At 42.7% G+C, this 27,504-nt stretch overlaps 1 protein-coding gene across 1 annotated transcript in view; it reads right to left on the bottom strand.

Moving 5' to 3' along the window:
* Window positions 1–25,695, bottom strand: part of LOC308141124 (adenylate cyclase 9) — a gene marked incomplete at both ends in the record, with an annotated part of 30,869 nt that extends 5,174 nt beyond the window's left edge. The window contains 3 exons of the mRNA XM_080511147.1: window positions 127–226; window positions 1,756–1,928; window positions 23,883–25,695. Coding sequence (XP_080367273.1) covers window positions 127–226; window positions 1,756–1,928; window positions 23,883–25,695 — 2,086 coding nt within the window. The remainder of the gene's footprint in view (window positions 1–126; window positions 227–1,755; window positions 1,929–23,882) is intronic.
* Between the last annotated feature and the right edge of the window lie 1,809 nt (window positions 25,696–27,504).

Here is a 27,504-nt window from a genome sequence, read left to right as displayed (position 1 = left end):
CAATGCCCCAATATGGTGACATCAAATATAATATCCTGAAGGAACATATGAACCCTTTCTGAATATAAAAACGTGATACATTTTAGTAAGAGAGTATAAATAATAACAGGCTGACCTTGCTGATACTGGCCTTGTGATCATCATGGCAGCCATTGTGCACCACACCTTCCTCCACAACTTGATCCTCCACTGCTATAAGCGTCACACTGCAGGATAGACAAGGGGACTAACGCGGAGGCAATACAGAGGGAGATGCAGCATATGGGGACAGAAAAGAAGAAAGAGAATTTATAAACCGAGAGATACAGATCAAGGACGGCACACGAGCAGAGAAGAACATGAAAAGATGCTCGAGATAGAGGGTGCTGATATGACAACACAGCTACCACAAGAGCACAGGCAATGGATCATTGCAACAAAGATGATTGCACATGTCACTTAAACACAACCTTGAGAGGTTAAAATAATTTCCTTTGCATCTGTCGAGATTTCAATCTATATCTTGTACCAGTGAGGAGGATGTTAACAGCAGCAGTAGGAAAAACGTGAAAGTGGTGTGTAGGAGGTCTGTATTGGCTCAGGGTCATTTGAGTGTGTTGTTATAGTTATATTGTGGTATGATTGACCATGACACAGATACAGTACATTCACATGCTCAAATATGTCTCTACACCCTCCCTAATGTAAATATAAACAGAAGGCTTTTGCACTATAATTGAACATGCAAACATTTATTACCACGGCTGCCCTAAAGGTCCTTTCACACACTCAAATTTAATAAGCCTTTTGATGATGCCCGACGGTTCAGTGTGAGCTCTATCTGAATTTGTGTGAAAGTCACGCACAATTTCCAAGGCAGTTAATGAGAGGTCATCAGTCCTAGGCTTGCAGGCTGGAGACCTATAGGCTTCCAGTTTTTCTGCTTGAGATAATTCATTACCATACTGATGACATGTATGAATTCTTTAGCACCTCGACATTCTTTCTTCCCGATCCCTCCTTTTTTCCCTCTATTGACTACACTTTGCCCGTCTGCCTGTATCATCAGAGAGCTAAGAGATCTTTCTAGGCACCATGGAGTGCTTGTGTGTTGAGAGAGAGCTCATTTCATGTGACCCTTGCACATTAGTGCAGCGGTTTGATGGTAATTAAAAGGACTAATGTGTTGCGGGGCTTTGGCCAGTCCATTACCTTGTTGTAGGCTATAATTTGGACGCAAACGGAAAAACTTGAAGGCAGCACCAAGGAGACGTTCATGTATGGACATGTTGGGTTAATTAGTACTAAAGGTCAGTTATTATGTCGTCTTATTATGAGAGAGAACAGCGCTTTTCACTGCTTAATTAATGAGATATCCTTCTTTTGTTCTCAGATTCAGACTCTAATTGAGTCAAGGAGAAGGGAGGGTTCACATGGAGCGAGTGTGAAAACATGCAGTCACACCAAGAGACGACAGAATTAAATAAACATGGTGCACAAGGTTACAATGAATGCAACAGGCAAATATATGGATGCCTTTTCACACAACGCCATGTAAACCGCATTGCGTGTAAAAAAAACTAACATTTTTTTATCACAGCTCTGATACACCAACACAAAAGTACACAGAGGGCAAAGACGATATCAAAGATGTGCAGTGCGAGAGCTCACAGTTCTTCCTCAGGCAATGTGGATGCGCAATGATAAAAGATCCCAGAAATAAACCGACATATTTGAGAATTTCACAGATTTTTCTATGAGATAGCTACCACTAACCTTTGCCCTCTCTGGGGGGATGGTGCAGGCCGAGGGGGCTCCGTCGGGGGTGTACACTCGGGCCGTCGGACATCGAGGATCGGCGTGCTCTGGCCCGGACAATCCCATCTGGGAGCAGTTGCAGTGAGAATGAGGCTCTATCTTTCTGCCAGAAATCAGGTATGTCTTGAGGCCTGCGAAGCGAAACAGAAAGTAAGAGAAAAAGAGGGAGGGTGTCAGTGAAAGATCAGTTCTTATTTTCAGACGTAATTGTACCAGGGCCACGCTGGGTTTCATAATCTCTGCAGAGATGAGAAAAGTGGTGGCTGTAGAGCTGTATCGGGACATACTCAGGACTGTGAAATAAATGAAAAGGTTTTAAGAGGGAAGAAACAGTGAATATCAATCTTTCCTACGTGTAAAACCAAGGACGGGCACATGAGTCAATTCTATTTTCTCAACATGTATGCATAGTATAAATTTACAGGTTATTACATACTTAGTCATTTCTCATCCTCATATATATTCCGCTTCTCCTCTTGCATAGCCTGAGGATAAATGTATGTATTGTGTATGTGTATGACTGCATATTCATCTATATTCTTTGTGACTTTCTCTACAATGAGAGCATGAATCTTGGATACAGCTATATGAATTTTGTATTATTTTTTTATCTTCACATCTGATGTCTGAGCCATGTTCACATTCAACAGGTATCCGCTAAATGTTTGAACACCTGTGTATTCTATCACTACGTGTCCATCACCCCAACAAAGTATGTGGTGTGTATGTTCGAGCATATACTGTGTATTTCTGTGACTTTTTCTCATCAAATCCTACCGCTTGAAAAGTTTAGCAAAGACCTTGGCCGAACCATGCAATGACCACATGAATGCTTTAAGTACTATTTAAAAACAGATTTGTTCAACTATGAGATTCACTCATTAAAGGAGAATCAGACTTGACATGACCAACAAAATGAACATATACACAGGATAGTGTAGAAGACGCTCCCAACTGAGCAATGAACATATTTGTTCTTGCAGACATATGGCTCACTTCTTGTTTGGGGTTTTCCTGCCAATATTGGTGCGGTGATATAATCATAAACACACAGTCAGCTGAACTCCAGGGCTTCGAATCCATAACCGTCGAATTTCACATACTGAGGAAAAGACCGAGTGTGTGTGACTGAACTCTTCTTCAGCCTTTCACTGTCTGCATCGCCGTGTTGTGACAAGCGACTACCACAGTAACAGTTATCTGTCAGACGCACAGGTAAGTAGCTGTGACCGTGTGCGTCGCCGCATTATTCAACTGTCAGCGAACCTGCAGCCGCGGGCTCCGAGCATTGTCTCCACTGAGCACCTCAGTCAGGCGTGTCACTGTCTCTACTGAGCCAACCAGGGCCTCCAATCTGTGACAAAGACCACACATACGTGTGGCACATGAGCATGCAGTCTGAGTTTGAAAGATTGAAACGCAAAAGCAAAATATGTACAAAATCATTTTTGAAAAGAGCAAACGCAAAACTAAGTAAACACAAGTGCAACTCACAAAAACACCCACTCAAACCACCTACACACCCTGTCAAGCCGACATAGAAACACAAGTGGAGGTGTAGATGGACGACTTCACTGTAACTAGATCGATAGCCAGGTGGATGAGAGTCAGAGATGGGAAATGAAGGCAGAAAACGGCACTAACAACAAACTAATTCCCCGCGCCAGTGATGCAGAGTGGCAGCACCGATGAGAAGAGGCAGCAGGAGACCGCGGAGAGCTTTTGACTGCCTCTGAAAATGAGAATATGTGACAGTGCGCTTAAGTCAGACCCAGAGACATAAATGCTCGCAATGCACACACACAGCACTGTGTGATTCCATTAGCTGGCTAATTAAATTATGTTCTGCCTCCGACTATGATACACGTTGAATTCTGTTTATGCTCTTGGGTCAACTGGGTTGCTTTTCCCCTCCCATTCTGTCTTTTCTGTCTTCTTCCATTTTCTCCCATATGTTGAATTCCATTGGCACTCAGCACCCTCTTAACTTGCTTGAGTACCACAGGTAAAGATGCATCAGACGCTCTTTCTTTGAAAAGGTGAGTGAAATGTGACTATGAAATGTAACCATTTTGTTGTCTTTTTAAAAATCAGACTTGGAGCATTAATTCAGATAAACATCACGTCCTCTTCAGCCTTAAGCCTACATAAATACTCAAGTAAGCCAACCATAGTTCATTATTTATTAATATGTTTTGAGTCATGGTAAATGCTAATCGTGTAATGAAAAGCAAAAGGCGCCCGCAGACTAATAATAAAACTGTAAAAGTTGGGGGCCGTGCCAAATCCGTCTTAACTGAAAGCAGTGGACCATTCAGCCTCTATTCCCCAATACAGTATGTGCTTATTAAAGATAATGAAGTATTTCAAGCTTAATAATGTGCATTCCTGCACACTACTGGAGTGGAGAAAAAAAAAGAAAACGACTGTGAAGCAGAGAATATTTCACGGTGAATGAAATGAACAGAGCCAATATTAGAAACATTAGAGTAAAAAAAAGACCATTTTAAACATGTTAGAAAAGAACGCTGCAGAGAAAACATCCAAACTCAAAATAGAAATGTACGTAAGTGAAGAATACAATAACAGCCGTGGAGTACTGATAGAAATCTCGTGCATGCACAGCAAGAACATGAAAAACACCACATGGAAAAGATCTCAAGCCAAAACCGAACTAGACACTTTGCTCTGAATCAAGACACCACTGACCCATTGGTATGTTACCAAGGAGGGGAAAAAAATGGGTCAGAAATCCATGTCTGTCCTCTGCAGGTTATTGAGGACATACATTAGATTGATTGCATCGGACAGGCTGTTTCAGAGAATTACTTCACATGCCAGAATGGAGGAATTGAAATAGACTTGTGGAATATCTGAGTGTTTCAGGGAGCAATTCCATTAGTTTACATGCAGCTCTTTGTTTTCCATCCACCTCTGTCTATATGGAGACAAACAATGTCTCATCTTTACAATCCAACCTTAAACTCATCCATATATACCACTTCAGGTCAACAACACATACTCCCAATCACAACTCGGGACAATTTGGGGTTAATAATTAACCTCAAATGTATTTTTTTGTGGCGTACAGGGAGATTATGCAAACTCCACAGAGACGGGTTCAACCCGCCCAACAACGATCTCACCATGTGGCAAGAGTACTACACTACAAAGTGGCCCTAATTCAACTGTGTGGAGTTTTTAGCGTTTTCGGACAGTAGCTTCAGGCTCTGACCCACAGCTGACTCCACAATACATAAAAACAAACAAAAAAAAAAAACACTAAAGCTGAGCTCTAAAGGTCTTGTCATGGGGGGGGGGGGGGAGGTCTGGAAACTTCTCTATATTCCAGCTGATGTCTCCGGTTGCTTTCCTGCTGAACGTCTCTGCTTTTGACAATCTGTCTGTCACGTCACATCTGCGTGACGCTCTCTGAAGCAGGTACGAGTGTGTTGGTTGTGTCTCCAATGACCTTGGGCTAATTGAAAAGCATCATTAGTGACAGCTTTTAAACGTTTGCGGGACTTGAAGAGTCCTGCCTTGTGCGATCGGCTGACAGGGAACAGAAGATAACCTTTCCCCATGAGAGCCCAGTCACATTATCTCCCTTTGTTCAGGACAGACGAGAGCGACACGAGAAAACACTTTACAAACAAATAACAGCGTCACCTCTACCCCTCCCTTCCTCTCACCTCGTCAGAGCACGTCCCAGCTCTTGTGGGACAATGGTTGCCCCTGAACCCTCTTTGCACAGTGTTCAGAGTGAATTTGTGCAGAGATTGAGTGAGCCAAACAAATATGCAGATTAAAAAAAAATAATAATTATTCATCACACACAATTTTGTGTGTCCTTATTAGGACAGTGCATTGACTCATTGTGATAAGCCCCTAATTCTAACCTTAACCATTCATCTTTAGGACTAACCTTGATACGTCCACAGTTTTCACCATATCTCTGACATCATCAGGATGTAATTAATGGCATTCTGCTGCATAAAGAGCAAACTGGGACTGGTTTATAATGCTACGGGAAAAAAAGAAAAGAAAAGAGCAACAACTATGTGAAATGTAAACCACAGGAAACAATATGCGGCATCTTATGTAAACTCACCAGCAGCAAAATAATGAAGAGCCATTGTACCCAAGCATTCACCCATACATTTTCACAGAGGTACACTGCACCTGAACTTGTTGACATTAAAAAAGAGAGGACTATCCACTTTGCTCTGTGGATAGTCCTATCTACTACAGCCAAAAGACAAAATCTTGTGTTACAACAACGTGTTACTAACGGGAACGGGGATACGAATTTATTCATCCCATATAGGGGAATTCAGTTTTTACAGCAGCTCCATACTGCACAAAAGATATAAAATGAGAATATTCAAGAGTAATAAATATCAAGAATTGTCTCCAATCAAAACATAATAAACAAACAACTGACAAGCTGTCAAATGGTAAAATGCACATATTTACAATGGATTTAATGGTAAAAGTGTCTGAATGTGATGGACTGGTGGTGTTTTATTAGATATTACCTTTATTATGAGTGTGAAAGTGGAAAACATGAATGGGAAAGGATAAGGAAAAAATAAACATGACCACTGCACCAACATTGAATATATTGAGCATATAATCTCAAACCTTTTTTTCCCCCCCCATTTCTCTCTTCTGATTCAAGTGAGGCTGTGAAGCCAACGATGCTCCCAGCGAGGTTCATTAACACCAGTGAATAAACAGGGCAACAAAGAGAGATGGATGTTTGGCAGATATGCGAGACACAGTGCTCTCATGCACGTACGCGCACACACTTGTTACTTTCTGAGGGTCATTGCATTGACTTTCATGGACTTCCTGCAGACCTTTTCCAAGAAGAGCCAAAACTACAAGGCATCGATTACCTAACCTTATTCCAGCCTCCCTTAATAATGTAATGAATTTTCCTATGGCGACCTCAATTTCTTCGCACGGAGGCGTGAATCCCCAGGGGTTTGTGTGGGAATCAACCTGATTTCCACACCTGTGCAGAAGAACCAGACAAATACGCCCACAAGTTGTGTTTAAAAAAAAACCACTGTCAATTTAGCCAATTTAGTCCTAACTACTTACTCTGACTTTACCTCATGTTGTACCTTTATTTGGCCCCGTAATGCAACAGTGCAAACAGATTTCGGTGGTTAGAAATAAGGAAAAGTGCGCACGCACACGCACACACCAGGTGGCTGATCTTCCCATAATGACAGGTTTGCTTTGCGGGGCCAGGTACCGGAGCAGGAGGGCAGTGGAGCAGGTGGCGCAGGGAAACAAGCACTGCGAGGCTGTGCAGTTCTTCATGCCATTTGGCAATGCCAGCCACAATCTCCTCCTCCTCCTGCCTCCACTGTGTCTCCATCCAGCAATATACTGCACATCCTGTCCCTGTTGGGGGGGGGAAGAGGACAGCAGGAACAAGAGGAAAACCTGTACAGCATGACAGGCTGCTTAGGAGAACTTCATTATTGTGACACAGAGGACAGAATGGGTCAAAGAGAGTGAGAGATTGCACAGAGGTAAAAAAAAAAAAAAAAAAATGTTTAAAGGAGAAACATTTGAAAGAATAGAGCATCTTTGAATGTTGGTTTGTGGTGATGGTGGAAAAGAATGTCTCTGCTATCTCTGTGTGAACCCATTCAATCAGAAAAAGCATGAATGACACACATGCATTTTTCATAAGGAATCGCATGGGGGACTCGACTCCAGCAGTCATTTCTGACAGCAAAGGAGAAGCAGAGATGAGTGGGAGTTGGGAGAGGAGGGTGAGCAGTGACCTTCCCCTTCAAAGCTGAAAACTTCTCCGGAGCACAAGTTCCTTGTGGGGAGCCAAACAACATGTAAGACAGAATGACGACTCGCTTCAAATAATGAGTGACAACTTAATCTTTTATCCATTAAGACACAGGAAGGCTGGTTAACATGCCGTCTTTGTTGATTACACACACTGCCTTATGAATAATATATAGAAAGGGATGTTTCACACATTTCTCTATTGACTGAACACACACACACACACACACACAAATATAACAGGCAAACAGATTGTTAACTGTATGTGTTCCATAACAGTAATATATCCAACAATACAGAGGTTCCAGCATTGACAAGCATCGTTGCTACAAAGAAATGATCTACACTATGTAATATCAGACAAAACTGAAGTTTTACTTATCGGTTCTAGAGCTGGGAGAGAGAAACATTTAGGTAGTGTCATTAAAAACATCAGATCAAGTAAAGAACCTGGGTGCCAGTTTTAAACCAGCCCAGAAAGCACATTACATCAGTTTTAAAGGTATTGCATTGGCTCCCCATGTTGTTTCGAATTCATTTTAAGGTTCTTTTTATTGTTTTCAAAGGTCTTAATTGTCTTGCGCCTTCTTATCTTACAGATTTACTTTAATCTTTTGGCCTATCACGAACACTCGGGTCCTCCGGCACCGGCCTTCTAATCACTCCCACCGTTAATACAAGAACCTATGGTGAGGCTGCTTTCCAGTAATTTGCACCTCGTTTATGAAAAAGCCTGCTGAAGAACCTGAGGGCTGCAGAGAACTGTCATGTTTTTCAAGGCAGGCTCAAGACCTTGCTTTTTTTTATTATTATTAATTAAGGCTCTTAACTAATGTTCCCCTTTCACTCTTACCTTGGAAGATTTTTGAATTTTTCATTTATGTTATCTTCGATATCTCCGTACAATGGGCAGGTGGGTGGGTTTCACTCTGTTTTTATTTTAACCCTGTTGAGCATTTTATGCTGCATTTTATTGTACTAAAAGTGTTATATAAATACAGTTTGATTGATTGACTGAAGTTGGAATGAAATGCTGCAGCATCTCCTGTTCAAAATCTTAGCATTTTACCAGAATATAACAATGTGAGAGGAAGCAGTGATTGTGAGGCAACTTCAAAATGAAAGTTTTGCTCAAAGTTTTGATGTATTTCTTAGCTGCTCAATTTTTTTTAAGTTTATCTTTGTTAGTACAATAGAGCAGAAGCTTCCCGTTTCTAAATCCATTTCATTTACTTCACCTGAAAACCAAAAACAGATTTGAAGCAGCACATGTTTTTCCCAGGTAATTTATTACTTGTGCAATTGTAGTTTTTCTTCCTTTAACTTTTGCCAAACAGATCATGGTGGTTTGTATAAGTATTTAAGGTTGCACAATGATTGTAATCCCGTGCAGTAGGGTTGGACTTCTTGTAGTACCCATGTAGGAGGAAAAACTCTCCATTTCTAAAGACAGAACACGACTAAACATTTCTGAAGTTGCACCAAATACTTGGCAAACACAATGCTGCAGACTGTGTCGAGCTGAAGCCACTTCTAATGTGTACACGCCAAACTCTGTGAAGCACAGCTAAATCAACAGAGCTCTCAAACACTCGGACCCACGATAACCCGCAGTGACCTCTCAGCGCAAGTTATATAAGCCGCAGCTCCTAGAAAAGAAACAGCAGGTCCTCTACAACACCTGGGCTTTCTCAGCTCCAGCTTTCCATGAAAACGTGTGTCCAAACTGTGAACTACGTCACAGTTCTTCTCTGCTTACACACGCTCTGTCGGCACAACAGGCCACTCTGGGGTCGTTCTTCCTGTCGCAATCAAGAGATTCAAACAATATCCTTCCCTTCTTTTTGGTCTGCCACTGACATAAACAAAAGTGGCACTTAAACAAACTGTCCATATTCGGTTTCTGCTTTTTGTCTGGCTTCAATCAGGCCCGACCGTGGCTCACTCAAAACGACAATAGCAACACTTGACATCTCTCCAAAGTCTTTAACTCTCGCTTGGCTGCGTCTGTCTCGCATGCTCCCTGCGCTCTTTTTTTGTATTCCGTGCCTCCGATCCCTCCATCCATCGACAATCCCAGGCCGCCACGGTCTGCTGGCAGAACAATAGATACAGTTGACATCCCTCCAAAATCTTTAACACCCCCCCCCCCCCCCCTTCTCCTTTGCTCACTGGCCTGTATTTTCTCCCCCGTTTGTCAATCGCACTCACAGGCTCACTGTGTCTCTTTCGTTCCCCTGCTCTCTCTCTCTCTCTCTCTCTCTCTCTCTCTCTCTCTCTGCCTCTAACCTAACTATCCTCCATGTTCTTTTGTTTTCACGCTGATATCCATTTGCCTCATCGCAAGCATAGAGGGCTCTTCTCTTTCCATCTCATCTTTTTAAAACACCATCTTCCTTCACCCTTCACCCACAAGCAGCCCTGTGAATGCTAATTTCCCATTCTGCTTTCCCCCTCGCACATAATGATGACCATATGGCTACTTTACTATTCAGCACATCTGTCTAAACGGCTGATTTCCCCCCCCGCAATGAGTCTCTTTATCGAGGATTTTTAATAGCAAAAACGTATCATTTTCATAACCTTTGAATTGAAATAAAGGCCTAATTGAATCTGTTTTTATACAGTATATACATAAAATGAATGCGATTATAATAACTACATTGTAAAAACAAATAACACATCTTAAAATACAATAGAAAACACGTTAATTGAGGGATGTTTAAAGTTTGGGGCCGGGCAACAGCAGAAAAAATTTGGGGGGGCTAAAGATTTTTTTTCCCAGCAATGTTTTCTTAATTTTGAGAAGAAATCATGATGAAAAACAAATAGATATGGGTTAAAACCATTTTATTATTTGAATAAAATACACATTTTAGAGTTTTGTAATGGAGACTAATTGAAATTATAATACAAACTTTTATACAAAACCAACAGTAAATACATTTAGATTCAATAAATATAATAAAAAAAATCATTGACACTAATCTATTGAAAAGTATCTCAATGGGAGTAAGAAACTTTGTTTTTTTTAATGCCCATGAATCCCAGATGTTATTAATAATAACCTTTTAGAAGTGAAAATCATTAGAAAGTCAGCATTGAACAAAAACTAGTTTGTTTAGTGACAAACCTGTAATAATATGGTTTTCCCGCTTTGCGCGGTGCTCATCCTCCCACATTTCACTACCACTTATGTAAACCCCTGCTTTAATCTATGTAACAACATTTAATAATTTATTCTGTCTATGAGTGAGGCAGTAGACTAGAAAATGTCTGGCAAAGAGCATAAATACAAAAAAGATCAGTCCTCCTTTAAGGAAAAACTGTTATATAATGTATCATTAAACTGCATTTTTATTGTATTGGATTAATGCTTTATCCTGGGATGATCTCTGTTCTTGGCCTTGGTATGTCAGCTAAGTCTCAATATGTTTTATATATTCCCAATAAACCCGTATTACCCTTTGCAACATAACCCTGTACAATATGAATCCCATAAAGTGCGGTGACACAAAATTGAAGAGGTCCCTAAAAAAACCCGCCAATGTGATATTCAGTCATAGTTTTAAAATCAGTTAAAGACAGACCCCAAAAAAAGATGATTAAACGTGCACCACTAATTAACTGTCAGGCATTTTTCCTTTTCAGTCGTGTTTATAATTGAAGTTCGATTTTATCACATGCTAAACAATCTCAGTCAGAGACGCTATTGACCCACAGTTACAAACACTACTCCCGTATTGATTAGTGGCCACTTTTGTGGCTGCGGGGTTGATGATCATAGCGAAGAACAATCCTCCCTCCCTCCCGTACGCCACCTGTCCTCGCCTTCTGCAGATTTTGTTCAATCGCCATTGCGAGTGATGGCGTCCTCACGGGGGTTGATGGTAAAATGCGAACGATCTGCCGAGCACATTTCGTGAGGACTCTTTATCTAGAACAGGCCAATGATAAAGCACGAGTAAATCAGGATGCCCGTAACAACATGAGCTTCTACCACATAGAAAAACCACAGAAAAGCCCCCAAAACAAACAGAGTGTATGTATGTTTGCGTTTGCATTGTGACTTTCATCCCAACGAAAAGCAGCAATGACATGTTTATTAATTCTCACGGCTCAATAAGGTGAACAGGGAGCAGTTTGATATGAGACCTGCTTGCATAAACATTGCTGTAATGTTTCACTGTTGATAAAGGTGCCATTTGAAAAACAGCAGATGCGGCACGATGACTCAACAGTTAGCGAATGAGACGGCATCAAGATGGAGGGAGGAAAAACGAAGCGACGACAGAAGAAAAAAAAAATGAAGTGACAAAATGAAAGTGATAAAAGGGTGGGGGATGACCCCCGTTGGGAATATATCAAGTACTTAGCGCGCACACACATAAGCCAGCAATGGCCTTTAGGAGTGACAGCACAGGGGGATTCCTGGGGCTATAAAGTATGTGGCTGCAGGAGCAGCTGACAGCTAGAAAGGAGGCAGGAGGGCTGCCGTGAACTTAAGCCAACGGAGAGGATGAGCCGGAGGCAGGGACTTCAGTCCATACGGGAGATGAAATGGACACACCAGATATACACGGCTGGGGGGGAAAAAAACAAAACAAAACATCGCATTGATTATGAGAATGCGGTTACAAGTGAGTGCTATTGTCACCAAATTGATCAAAAGAGGTAAAAACTAAATCAACACATGATCAGAATGTTATCCTGTCATTCATGCCTGCAATGCTAATTTCATCAAGAAAAAAAGTCATATTTACACTTTAAATACAGACTAAACATTAAGTGTCCATGGCTCAACAGAATATTTACAGTCCTGGTCTAAGATTTGTTTTTCTTGCTTATATATTGTAATATTCCGCTGCCAGGGTTGCAAAAGCATGGGAACCTCAGAAACGAGAGGAACATGGTGGATACAATTCAGGAACACCTGACAGTCAAACATGTTGGCTTGCGATGAAAAATTAATTGATAATAGATGAGCACCGAGCTATAAGTGCTGGACACTGCTGTAGACAAGCTGCTCCAAATGCAACATCTCAAATGCTGTGGATGGCAGCAAGGATGAAGCAGTACGGGAGGAATAGACAAGGGTTGGAGCTTGAAAGCAGCAACAGAAAGAGTAAGATCACACAGTTAGTGCTGATCAGCTCCAGAGCAAGACTGAATGAAGAATGATTGTACAGTATCCTTGAGTGTTGAGAAAGGCGCCTCCAAATAAAAGTTATTATGAAGAAGTATAGAAGACTGATGGATTGATGTGCAGTCTGACAGTGAAGATAACATTTAATCCAGAAATGACTCGACTGGAGCCCAAATGTTTATGAAGTAATTGTTTTCCCTTGTGATAAGCTCATCGTTCCCCGATATTAAATTGAGTAATCCTTCATTTTTTAATGCTAAAAAGAAACGTTTTCCACATTTCAACCAAATACAAATCAGCCTATTGACACATTGGACTGTTTCACTGTATAAACACACTGATATCGCTTATAGTGGCGATAGTCATAAATATGAACGTAATAAACCCTCTACTCACACCAACACAATGTTGATCGTTCAAAAAAAATGAAAGAAAATTTAAAACTCAAATAAGAGAATCGAAAATGTTGTGTTTTTAGTGAAAGGAATCATAGAATGTTGCAATGCAGAAAAACAAATAAAAAAGGAGACGGCATTTTTCAAAGCTGTCACACAACAACAAATGGAATTTATTGCTATATGGATCGGCTGAAAACAAAAATGAATCAGAATTCAACCAAAAATTGACGAGTCGATTGTGTAGTGTAGGAGTTTCACTTTCATGTATATGTCATTATATGTGACAGATGACAGCTCGGCTTCACTTTTAAAATATTTTTTATGTTTTTGAGCTGAAGTACTTTCATTCGCCAAGAGACATTGATTTGATCCCCTCTGGGGTCAAAATGATTAGGCAGAAGGGAGGGATACATAAACTACGGTTCAGGTTTACCTATCACCATTCACACAAATAATCAATCCAATTCCCCTTTTAATTTTTCAGCACCAAATGCAAAACAGTCATTTAAAAGGCATTTTTACAAAGAAAAACCCAACAATTCCATTGGAGCATGCACAAGTGATGGTGGAAAGGAAAATTTCCCTTTTGGCAGGAAGAAACCTGCAGAACCAGGCTCAGAGGTGGCTTGGTTGGGGCGAGGGGATACTTGCAAAGAAAAGTACAGAGAGACACAGATTGTGGGAAGGGATTTAAACCATGGTTCGGGTATAGGGGATAGGGAATAATGCTTTTGGTTTATAGGAAACGTAATATCCATGACACGATTTACAAAGAAAAAAAAAATGCAGTATAAACAGCAGTGCGGGAAATTAACTGCTCAAATAGAAGGCAAAAAAAAAAAAAGTGTCTAATAGAACCACAGGCTGGGTGTGAGAGACAAGCGTTTCAATATACTCTCTTCACCGCTAAGAGGATCAGGCTAAAACTGGACTCGGATTACCCAACATTCATTTCACAGGCGGAATCTCTGGAAACACAATCCATCAGAAATGCATGTGCAGAGTAAACATAAAAACACAAGCGTTTGAGGAATCGATCACACTTCCATTCCACGTTGCACACACACACGCACACATACGACTGTGCAGTCGATCTGTGCACGCTGAGCGCTGCAAGCAGCAGGCTCCGGCTGGCGCTGGCTCCCCATCATCATCATCCCTCATTCATAATTCACACAGCCATTTATCACACATTCACTCCCACTGTGCGCCCTAACGAGTGACTACAGCCCACAAACAAAGGACAGGGTGTGGCTGCGTGCGTGTGGGGGTTTTGCAGTTAGCACTCCTGACCAAAAAGTGCAAAAGTGAGCGTTCATGGCTGAGCAGTGTGCGGTGGCGGTGCACTTGGAGGTTATAGTGTGCCACCTTAAGAGCGCGCCATGCATCAATGCCACGAAAAGCTGGTGTGCATCTGTTAAGAGGAGTGTTGGCATTTGTGCCCTTGATCACAAAAGGGAGAAGAAAAAAAAAAAAAAAAAGCTTAGGATGCATCAATGACTCATGATAGCAATTTATCACCCGAGTGTCTGAGCGACCACAAGAGAGCTACTTTAGTTCAGCACAGTAGAGCTAAAACTGTGCCCGCGGAGATCTCAATAAAAATCACAAACTGAGATAACAACTGCTGAAGAAAAAAATCCACTTATGCATTCTTTGGCTCTTTTTTTTTTAAGATTTACAATTATTTGGCTCAAGAGTGCATGCAATTTGTCTCTTTGTAGATGTCCTTTGAAGAAATGGGAAGGCCTAACTAGCTTTAGTTTTCTCACAATGCCAAAGGCAAAGATTTAGTTGAATAAAATCAGTTTGGCCCCTTTCTGTTCATCAGCGCACCAGTCCTTCTGTCTAAAAAGAGCCAACTGACCCTCACCCCCTTTCAATGGCCCGTTGCCATGGCAATTAGCCTTTGCAGGCCCAGAGTGCTGAACTGGAATTAGTGTGTGTGTGTGTGTGTGTGTGTGGCTGCAGATGGGAGTCGTCCCTACCCCATGTGCAGTGTTATGCTGAGGGTGTTATGATTGGAGAAATCGGCGGCACATAAGCCCCGACTGAATGGGACAGACCTTAAAGAGACAACTATCCATCATTCCATCTTACTTTTCCATTTCATTCAGCCTTGTTTTTTTTTCGCTATGACCATAGTCTCCGGCGTCTTTTCCTCGTTTCCACTGTGCCTGTTTCATTTTTATTCTGGTGCACTCTCCACAGGAGGGAAAGTCATGTTTGCAGGAGAATGTACAAGCTGATCTTCAGCTCACATTTGCATATGTGAAAACTCCTACTGCATAACAAATTGGCCTGCTACATGCTGTCTGTAAGAAAGCCGCCTGATAATTCCTATACAAATCCTCACTGTGTTTTGGAATTGTTGACATTATCCTCAGGTTTGTTTTTTTTTGTTTTTTTAAATGTCTCAGTTTTGCCCCCAAATAAGGCTCTGAAAAGATTGTAATTCTGTTGGTAATCGGGTTTGCATGCATTTCCCATTCATAGAAATGTGTTTTTCAAACTGTGCGTCAAGTATTATCCTTGATGTGTATCCTTTCATGCACCGTTTTATGACAAAAAAAAAAAAAAAAAGTTCTGCATATGTCCAAAATTCTTTGTGGACTTTAGATCAAGAACACTTGCTGTTATATCAACTATCCTTCAGATCAGCACACTCTCGTTCCTCCACTGCACCCAACCTCTTTGAGTGACATGGAATAATAGACAGATCAATGCATGGCTGCACTACATTAGTTTACCTGCATTAACCCAGTAGTTCAATGTCCTAATGGAGCGACTCAAACACAAACACAAAGCTCACTATACACTACCAACTCAACGGATCAGATACCCGAGAGCATAAACGAACAGTTACCAGGGACGGACAGATGTGTTTTTCAAAACGATGAAGCCTGTGACATGCCTCAGGTGAGTCTACATGTTACACTCTTAAATGCTATGGGTTTACTAGATTACGAGGAAAATCATATTTTTCCACCACTTTTCCAGAGTCTATAGCAAAATTGTGTTTGTGGATAATTTCTGATTGATCATAAAAAAAAAAAAGTCCAACAATGTTGTTCATTCCTTTCTTTCATACAGTTTTACTACAATTCAACACATCTATTTTCTTCACTGAAATTGTTCTAATAATATGAATTGAAATAAAGTTATTTAAATGACATCTTGCAGCACTGGTGACTTTTTAAAACACAAAGTAGCAATATTAAAGGAATACCTGCAGTACAGCCGATGCCAAATGGATTGCACTCACACAAAAATGGAGGCGACTGCTATGCAAGGTGCTCAATGCATCCATTGGGAGCAGTTTGAAGTGCAGTGTCTTGCTCAAGGATACTTCTACATGTGGATAGAGCACGGTGGGGAATCGAACCTGCAAGCTTCTGATTCAGAGAGGATCATTCTACCAACCGAGACACAGCCGCTCAGTTCTCACCAGTAACACGTTATCTTGGCTTCACACTCATATCAAACTGAGATGAGGGAAAAAAGCCAAGAGACATCTGAACAAAGTCAAACCGTCCGCGAGGCAACATGTTTCATATCATGTTCCACTGCGGAGGCTACATACGCTGTTTGCTCGGCAGATTCAACCATGTCAGCGACTTGTAAAGGGTGGCTTCTTATTAGACTGACAGCTGTGTGGCTGTTATCAGGTTCTCTCATCCACTGTGCCCCTGGGGTTTTATCACTGTCAGGATAGATGGAGGTGTAACACCTGAGCAGTGGGCCTATAGGACAGCTGTCGCCTTCAGGAGGACATAGAGCACAACAGGAAACATGGATATTCAGAGCAAAATCTTTAACAGTATCACCCGAGCAGAAAGACCACAAGGCTCAGCTGATAAGGTTATTTGTAGCTTCTTGAAATTATGTGATTTTCAGTTTTCTTCTCTTGATCCAGACGGTGAGTACAAATCTGTGACTGACGGCTGGGCCAAAGCAGCAAGCAATACCCTTGATGCACGTTTCACCTAAATGAGGGATTCTGTCAACCTGCTGAGTCACAGCTTGACACAGCAGATAACCTAATTGAACGCCGCTATATAATTCAGCTAATCACCATGTCGTAGACCTTCAGTAACCTTGCCATGATGGCCCCATGTTTACAAAGCGTGCTGGTGAGGGTGTGCAGATTTGTTCAGTATGATGAAGACAAATGCGATAAATAGTAAGATTGCATTGCTGCAGGCCACAGTGCCATGCTGCGCTGAACTATAATCCCCAGTGCAGAGTGACACTGTACAATGTCGTGTGATGTATTAAGCCATTATTCTCTGGGCAGCGCTGTAATCCACCATGGAGAGCCAAGGTGTTCTCGCCAGAGCTCGGGCAGCGCAAAATGAAGGTTGGCCATTTCATTCCCTTGGCAGCTTTGGCGCAGTTGTGTCCTCCTCTGGGATGTCTAATGAAACGGCTACTACAAAAGCACGGAATTCATTCTAATACTAATCCATTTATGTGCTTACCGCTTATTTTAAGAACCTTGTTAACCACCGCAACCTACCAACACTACGCTCTAAACAACATCCCTCCTATAACCCCGCCGAGCATTTAGGCCACTCCAGTGGCTATAGAGTCCACTTCACCATCAACCCTCCTCGTCTTTAGACAGTTGAGTCAGATGTGTGTGTGTGTGTGTGTGTGTGTGTGTCTGTGTGTGCATGCTGATTTGGGCTCAAGAGTCGAGGTGAAAACTATGCCAGGTATTTGACTGCCGGCAGGAGGAGAAGACAGCTGTGTATATACTAGGGTGAAAAAGTCAAAGCGTTTCAATTTTTGGTCAAGTAGACAGAGGACACACACACACGCACACGCACACGCACACGCACACGCACACGCACACGTTACGACTCTCGCCTCACAATCAGACATCCGTCCAAGCTTTTCTGTGGCAATCTTGCTGTGTATATAGCTTTTCTCCCAGTAGTCCAATTTCCTCCCACAGTCAAAAAAAGAAGAAGAAAAAAAAGAATATGAGATTAAATGATGGTGAGACATTTCCCAAAGGTGAAAGTGTATGTATACGTGTCTGGCTCTCTTAATGTGCCCCGTCATGTGCTTCTCTCTGCCTTTGTTGATAGTCAGCCGATCCCTTCCGAAACCCAGTATAACCTTAAGTCTGATAAAGCGGGATAACAAATGGATGGATGGATTCACAGATTCTTGGATGTGGCCTTATCATGAAGATCGTGGCGATATAAAAACCTGTCATTTGCATCAATGGAAGCAATCACACGGTAGGTACAGCTACAATAACTGCTACACAAATACAGTAAAGATAGAATTACGATGGCATGAAGAAGTGGCAGATTTATTTTGTGACACCTCATGTCAGCGATCAACATTATCCAAGTTTATAGAGAACGGGGTAAAATCATCTCTCTTCTCAGCTTGCGTCCCTCCTGCCTGCCAAGAGCCGACACTACTATCAGCAGAACATTTAATCTAATTGGTATAAGGTGGCGTGTTTATGTTATGTGATAGTGTTTAACGCGGCCCCACAGAGATGTGGGCACACTACATTTGAAGTGATTTTACAGCTGATCTGTAGAAGCTAAATATGGATTTTCAAACATGTTCAAAAACAGCTGACGGTCGGTTTGTCATTCAAACATTTAGTTGTCGACATTACAAAGAGGCTCCGGTTTCATATAAACTGGGTGTTGTAGATGCAATTGCACAGTTTCACAGAAGATCAACCTTTTTATTTCTTGGTGATTTTTATAATCATTCCATTTTATTCCTGTGTAACAAACTCATAAAAGAAATAATTACGAATGTAATCAATGACACAGTTCTTCTCAACAGTGTAAACAACTGAGCAAAGAAACGTAGCTCCAGTTCCCCAGACCCACGGTTGTGCACTTTCCATCATCTCTCTCACCTTCATTTGTCACAGTGTTGCTTCTTTAAACATAACCTCATAAACCAATCTCCTTTCTCGTGGCCAAGGTCACAGGTAACAGCCATTATAAGCAATCCTCCACTGAGATTCGGGCAAATACCCTGCACTTTTGCTAACTGATGGCACATCCCTGTGGAACAGCATTCACACGGCGCAGCCGGAATGTGTGGAAATGAACGTGTGATCGTGTCTCCACAATGTGCAAATGGTCGTCTCGATAACCAATAACTGCTGCAAGGCAAGAAGTGACGTGACGTCAATAGACGGAAGCAGGGCCTTCATTACGAGGACCATTCGCTGCGAAGCTCTTCTTTGTGCTTGAGTAAATCATAATGTAACTCGTCAATCATTCTTCTGAAGGCCAGGAAATGAGCCAAATATATGAACGCCACTGACCACAACACAAAGTGTCCTCTGTGCTACCGATTGCACAACCTTTGGCATTACTTAGCTTCTTTGATATCTGCATGACATGAAACTTTTTGTTCTTGCCATCTCCCTTGTTGCCTCCCCATAAATAAACAAAGCCATGACAGCCTCATTACAGGCAATCAATATGATTTGCCGTGATTAAAAAAAAAAAAAAAAAAACCGACTGGCTGGAAGGCAGCTGAAGCGCTCTGGGGTCAGGATAGCACCAGGCCAGCGTGGGCAGATATCATGATAGAGAATTGCTAACATTAATCACTTTAGCCTAGGAGATTACTCAGTCTTGCTTAATTAGCAATCTGCTGCAGTGCAATGAGAGGAGAGCGGCGTGAGAAAAGGTAATACTGTATGGAGCTGCTTCAAACAGCTTTGCTCAGCAGTACGACTTACAAAAAGGTCAATCTTACATTTTCAAACTGAATATGAGAACATGCAGTAAGATGAAGCAGTTTGGTTCAATAAGATATATATATATATATAGAGAGAGAGAAAAAAAACATGAACCTTAGTGGACAGGAGCTCAGAATTTTTACCAAAAAAAAGCTGTCAGGAGCTGAAATTAATTAAAGTGTTCTTCACATCATCAAAGCCAGAGTTTCCACCACTCATTACGATCTCTCTCTTATTATTCATTCAGTTTAAGGTACAGCTCCAGCCTGAAAGATTCACAACCAGGAAGTGGAGATAAGGTGCATACAAATGAGGGAGAAGTATGAAGAGCGACAAAAACCCTTTTAGACCGACAGTAAGAGATCTTTCTTTTTTTTTGGGGGGGGGGGGGTTCATTTTGGGACAGCAGAAACGAGCAGCAACACAAACCAAAGGAAAACACAGCAATTACCCCTTTATTGCAGTGATTTTGGGGATATTTGGCAAATATATTTCTTCCCCACAGCTGAGTTAATGAATTCAGGAGGACATAGGAGGCTAAGAAAATTGAGATAAGGGTGTTTCTTGGAATTAGTGAGAATGTTTTCAAATACACTCAACAACACCCCGGGATGGAAATGTCCACATTCCAAGTATTTGAATAAATGCCTTTAATCTCTAATGTCCAGAATGTACCCCTCCTTGCCCCCAGCACTCTGCCACCCCAAGATGGATACAGCCATTTGCAAGACACACGGATGGAAACTCTGCCTTGAATTTGGCCAAAACTCCAATTAAAATGATCCACACATAGGGGCCATTAGACTCCATGTAGTATGTCTGTCACTTCGGTGGTGCTGAACAGCTCGCTTGCGGTGGGGCTTTAGTGCGTTTTGGCTCAGAAAAATCTGCCCCGCTGTGGTCAGAAATCACACGATGAGAGCAGTGGGAGTAAACGCAGCAAAGCAGCAATAGTAACCGCTAGAAGCAAATAAATCACCATTAGAGCTCTGCACTGCAAGACTCTTTCAGGGATGTTTGTCACAATAAGAAGAATGTTTTCACATCTTTAGATGATGAGAATAATACAAATCATAGCTGCTTTCACTAAATTACTGAAGCAGTTTGAGCACTACTTTTGAAAGCTGATAATCAAGTAATACTATTACAGATTATGCCTGCACTATCATTTTTTAGTTTTACAATAATCCACAATCATCAGTCAACAGCAGCAGAAAAGGTTTTACCTTCCCCTAAAAACAATGACTTTGTGAAGGAGAGAAGAAAAATGCTTGGATCCATGTGGGGATTTTTGCTTTCTGCTGAAAAATAATAGGGCAACACACACACAGTCTCCTCCAGAGGGATACTCTTCTGCAGGTGCAATCATTCTGTGTTAGGCACCTAAGGAAAGAAATAAGACAGGTGCTTTACACTGATATGGAATCTCTTCCAGCTCCTATTTGCCGTATGGAAAATGTACAAAAACGGTTTGATTCAACCTGTACCTAATATATACTTCATTCATTAGAATTCATTCTACACTACTGTAGTCTCATCCCATCCATCTAAACACCCACCAAATGCATATTTTGTAGAATGTGTAGTTTTCAACTGCTTAACATATAGAATACTTTCTTCCAATAAACTGTTATGATGAAAGAACTATCAACAGTCCCAATTCTTTTGGTACAAATTATATTTTCACCTTCGATCTTCTCCTGAGTCTTTGTTATTTTATTGGTATTTTTGGGTGGTATTTTGAAACCTAAATATTTGGGGATTTCGTTAATTTAATCAAGTTTATTTTGGCCGTGAAATATCTATGACTTTTCATCTTGGAGGAGCTCTCCTTTTCATTGAAGCGCATTATTTATCGTGGGTTGTTTTTTTTCTTATACTTATATATATGTATACTGGTAAACAAAGATTTAATTAGGTTTAGTCAGACACTCCTTATTTGGAACATGGACATGGTGATGTTTTATTAACTGCACTTTACAGAACCAGGGGGGAAAAAAATCCACGCCAATCTAAAATGATGTCCAAGTGCCTTACATCGTTGAGATGTAATATTATAAGCACAGCATTTCAATTTACAGTATGTTCAGCCCCACAGTGGAGGGGCAACAGATGCAGCTGTAACACTTAACTGACCACGTGCAGCAGCACTCCATGCAAACCTCAGCTACAATCAACCATAAATAGCTTACAGCGGAGGGCTTTTGTGAACGCACACGGGTGGACGAGAGAAAAATACGTGACTTGAAGTTTCAGTGGAGCAGTGAAAACACTCACAGGCACTTTGTGAAAATCTAAAATATCACACTTACTCTGAAAGGATATCAAAAATAGATGGAGGGCAAACAGAGAGAGACTGGTGTCCTAGTTCAGAGCAATTTACTCCTGAGTTAAACAACAAGGACCAGACCTCGCCAGGATCCATTCCTGGCAGCAATGCTACCAAAGTGAGTTACGCACACTGAACGAAACAGAAGAATATTTTATAGCATTGGAGAACAACTCCTCATCCAACAGCCAGCTCGCTCAATGGCACGAAGCAACAGCAAGAGGATCGATCTTAACAGACAATTGTATACATGATGGAGCCAAGAAAACCGTTAAGATACGGCGAGTGGAAGTTGGAAAATAGCAAACCGAGGATAACACATGCATGCTGACAATGAAAAATAAGGACTGATTAATCTGAGACATGAAGCCCATAAATCACCTGTTGTCGCTGGTAAACAAAAGAGGCTTTCACTCAATCTTATTTTTGCTGGCAACAGTATCGATGTAAAGGAACATGTTCTATTTGCTAAATGTCCTGTGGGCATTGAAATAAATTGATCATTCATACCCACAAATTATTCATGTGTATGCTTGAATTGGTAATTTGTGTGAATTGCCATTTCGTACTTAACCCTGTCTGATATACTGTACATCTAGTAGAATAAGATAGGCAGCCTTCGAGGTAACTCAGTCAAAAAAAAACAAAAAAAACAACTGAAGAGCTAATTCAAAAGGGCAGACAAACGCCATCTGCAAAACCTTAGTCAGACAGTCACTTCACTTACAATGGATGATAATGGATCAGCAGGCCTTAAATGATGAAAAGAGCCATTAAGCCAGCATTTAGCCACACTGAGGCCATTTGCATAAATATATCAAATAGAAGCCGCAGTGAGGCAGTTTAAAGGCAGGGGAAGAAAAGACAGAGAGGTGAAGATAAAGCTGCAGGCAAAACTATTAGAGAGGCAGACAGTAGCATCAAGTTGTAAAGCAATCCCTGAGGTTCAGAGCGAGGTTAAGAGAACAGGACACATTGAGGACGTCTGGAAGGCAATGTAATTGAGCAAAGAGAACAAAGAGTGTGCAGAGACACGGTGAAGGGAGGGACGGGAAAGAAGATGGCGTCTGTCTGCGATACAGTCACAACACCAACGCCACAGAGGGCACTCATAACAAACTCCAGTTTCTGTCCGTGTACGAGTCCTGGGCATGACACACGATGATGATGATGATGATGATGATGAAGCCCTGTGTTTCACTAGCCTTCAACAGAACAAATGCCTTTGCTTTTGTCACATTTTTAATCTACCCGAGAGGTGAACATCTTATATGCTCTCTTGATGGGAAGTTTTCTGTGTGAGTGGTAACAAGTACTGCTGAACATACTAAATAGATATGACGGTGGCAGCCCACTGCCACAGCACTTTCCCCGAGGGGATCAATCAAGTGTGCTTTCTTTCCAACATTTTTAAAGTTTGAACATCAATGCTAAATTATTGTTTTCCATTGGAAACTTCTTGATTATGCTCTCAAATGGTGTACACCCTAATGTAACGTGTTATTTTGACCACATAGTATATGGCCTATGTCACTCATGGTCGAGGCAGGTGTAAGCAACAATGTAAAATGGGAGCAGCAGTATTAAAATCGTCACACAATTGATTCACTCCATGTCTACTCAACACCGTCATTCATTGTCAGAGCTTACCTTTGAGCTGCTCAGCCACGACACTCTGTCCGATTCGCTCGATGACCTGTCCATCTTCGTGCTGGTAGCGGTCGTCCAGGAAGTTGGCTGTGGCCTGTGAAAGGTGGACCTTTCCTGCCACGCCCAGTTGTTCCATCAGATTTGCCAGATTGACATCATTGGACCAGACGTCAAACTTGAAGCGCTTCATGCCCAAGATCCCACACAGCACAGTGCCAGTGTGGACGCCCACCCGCATGTTCACCATTTCTCTCTTCTCCTGGCAGAACTGTTCAATTGCTTGAATCATGCCCAGGCCCATTTCCACGCAGCAATAGGCATGATCAGCTCTTGGCTCAGGACAACCAGCCACACAATAGTAACAGTCTCCGAGAGTGCTGATCTTTTCGCAGCCAGTGATCTCACAAAGCCTATCAAAACGTCCAAACAAATCATTTAAAAGTCCAACAAGTGCATGAGCAGATTTGTTGGCAGACATTTTGGTGAAACCCACAATGTCCGCAAAGAGGATGCTGACGGGCTCCATCCGTTTCATGTTGAACGGCCTGAAGATGATCTGGCCCCGGGGGATGGAAGTTTTCTTCCGCTTATTGTTTTTAGGGCTGGAGATGGCAGCAGCTGCACCGCTGGTGGAGTAACGCTTAACTGAGTTATCTCCTATCTCCTCATCGCCCTGCTTCATTAGCTCATCGGCCACAAGTCTGGGCATAACAGAGTGGATCATTCGCTCTTTCAAGGCTTTCTCTACCTCCAGATCTTTTCCATGCATGATAGCTTGTCCCACCTTGAGAAAAGTGCTGCGTGACCGCACCTCGGACATGATGAACAGATGGATGCCGATGGCATGAGCACAAAGGTGGAGCAAGGCTTTGGCTGGGCCAAACCAGCTTAGTGTTTCCCAGCCTAAAGGAGAGGTGAAGCTCCAGTTCTGCCCAGTATGGGTCAGGTGCAGCCAGCCCAAACTCTCAAAAAAGACAGAATAGAGAAACCCGAGCAGGACTGAGGCATAGAGACGGATATGGAGAACACTGTATAGCAGAAGAAGAACTTCAATGCAGAGGGAGAAGCTGCCGACAGGTGAAAGGCAAGGGGACCAGGTGCGTTCTTCCACAAGCTTGTCATACGACAGGTTGTATTCGGGCCCAATGCCACTGAACTCCTCCACATCAAGTGTAGATGTGGGAGATTCTTGTTCTTTGAAGATGGATGTCTGGATCTGGGGGGCCAGAGTCAGGATGAAGGTCACAAAGATGAGCAGCAGAGACGCTTGGTTGTAGCAGCGAGAGTAGAGCTTGGTAAAAGTTAAAAGGAAGAGAAGGATACAGAAAAGGAGGAAGGAAGCAGTGGGGAGGAGGAAAACAGCCCTATCACAGCGGGAGGGGTTGGCGGCGAAGTACAATCCCCAGAGGAAACCGGCAGCGAGCAGGTAAAAGAGCACATAGCGGAAGCGACGCTGAGTCTGAGGGAAACACCGTTCTCTGCAGGCCTCTTCCAGAATTGAAGAGTCAAACTTTGGATCCCAGAAATGACCTGCAGATCTCTCGAAAAGCTGAGGCATCCTCCGCTGGGCTCGAAAACTTTTGACGACTGGCCTCCTCCCTCCAGACTCTCCCGAGCTACAGCTAGAGGAAATGCTGTACTTGCAGTGCTTGGCTCCCCCGATGAAGCCCCCACCGATTGAACTGAGTGGCCCGCCTCCGTGTTTGTGTTTGACACTGCTGCCAATTCTAACAGAGACGCCTCCATCTCCACTTGAGTCACAGCTCACTTCTGTGTTGTGAGGCAGCAGTTGCTGATGCTGTGGGGATGCCATGCTGTCTTTAAGTCGATCGTAAATCAAAGGTTAGGCAGAAGGCACAATTATTTATGACAAAACGAAGGAGTAAGGCAAAGTATGTGGCCCCAGTATACCAACTAGTCTGATATATATTTAGAGTGGAAAAACTGAGAACAAACAAAGTACTCCAGAGAAAATTTCACTCTGCTTGTTGTGCCCTGGCTGTGGGAATGCCAGCAAACCATCCAAACTTTTCATAGTAGTTCATTATTGCTGCGCTTGACGTCAATCCCCGCATTCCTCTACATTCCCGTCTGTTTGGACGCTCCTGACGCCAGAAGGTGCAATCGCTGTCTCCTTTGCTCCAATACAAGTCCACTCTGCAGCTTCTACTTTGTTTCATTCATTGAAAAGTAAATGGGAAAATCGAGGAAACCATAAAGTAGTTCGTGCAAAACGCAGAAAACCCCACAGCTTGAATACAAGGCAATAAATAAGATGCGTCTTTTATAACTGCTAAATCCCGTTGCAGGTTTGATAGCGTACTTTCGTTACTGATCCATGTCCAGTCCGGTGTATCCATTCAATCTTCTCCAAGTCCAAGTCCTTCTGACAATCCCTCCGGGTCTAATCCATGCTTTTTTTGTGCAGAACTGCGCCAAAAAAACTTATTTTAACACAAGTCAGCTCAAGTCTTCGATTCGAGATGCGCCGTTTACCATCCTCGCCGCAAAGCATTTTTAATTTAAGGCGTAGATCAACACGGGATAGCGGGGACATGAGCGCAAAAACTCACGGACTGCCTCCGGAGCTTTTGTTTACCTGAACGCTCCTCGCTGCAGGCCTTTAAATCGCGTGTACTTATTTATTTATTTTGCTCACGGAGCCCCGTCCTTTCCTGACCGGCAGTCTGGAGCATCCACCGCCGCTGCGTCTCGAAACTGAGAGGATTTCGTGCTGCAGGAGTCAGACGCACGAAGTGCAGCGCGCAGGAAACACACACTCACTCGCGCGCACACACGGAACCGTTTGGATCTTTTGCGAGAGCTTAATGTCTGTCATACACACACACACGCCCGCGCGCGCGCAAAAACACACGCACACCGAGGCTGTGCACCAGCTTTGGTTATCCGCTGTCACTCCAAATGTCGCCAATCCATCGTCACAGTGCGCTCCAGTGAATTATCCAGATTGCCCGTCAGTCCGACACGAAGTCTCGTCCTGCCCTTCCTCGTACCTGAAGTTAAAGTTTGCCCACGACAGCTCCGTCCCCCACGGTGAACGCCAGACGACAGTAGCCCGGAGAGAGTTGGGCTAATTAAAAGGTCTCCACCTACGCTCCACGACCCCCACCACTCACAAACACCCCCCCGACAGTCCCACAGGGTTGGCGCACACTGCCGGATCCGGCCACTTTAATTGAATTGCATGTGTGCTTGAGAGGATATCGACATACGTCCATATAATTACTCCAAGACTAACATGACAAATCGGGGCTGCTGCGTCCTCCCATCCTGCCCGTCCTCCCACCCCGAAACGCTCGCAGTCACATCAGATTGTCTTTTATCTCTCTGGGTGGTCGGACCATCATCTGTGCGCCTCGACAGGCTGAGACGCTACGCGCTAACCAGGCGCCGCGGGCAACGCGGTGGTCGCAACAACCACCATCTTCTGAGCGCTGAACTGTCAGGCGTGAGTGTGTGTGTGTGTTTGTGTGCGTGTGTATGCGAGAGAGGCGCACCTGAAAAACATAAAGAAGACTTCCGGTGTTACCTTTAAGAAATAAAAGCTGTGCGTAATGGTGCGTCTTAAAACGGAAAAGCTGAGAGTCACGACACACAAGCA

Source organism: Blennius ocellaris, assembly GCF_963422515.1.
Source record: "Blennius ocellaris genome assembly, chromosome: 16".
NCBI classification, from domain to species: Eukaryota; Metazoa; Chordata; class Actinopteri; order Blenniiformes; family Blenniidae; genus Blennius; species Blennius ocellaris.
Note: the sequence above shows the minus strand (reverse complement) of the source record. Positions and strands in the feature narration are given on the sequence as shown.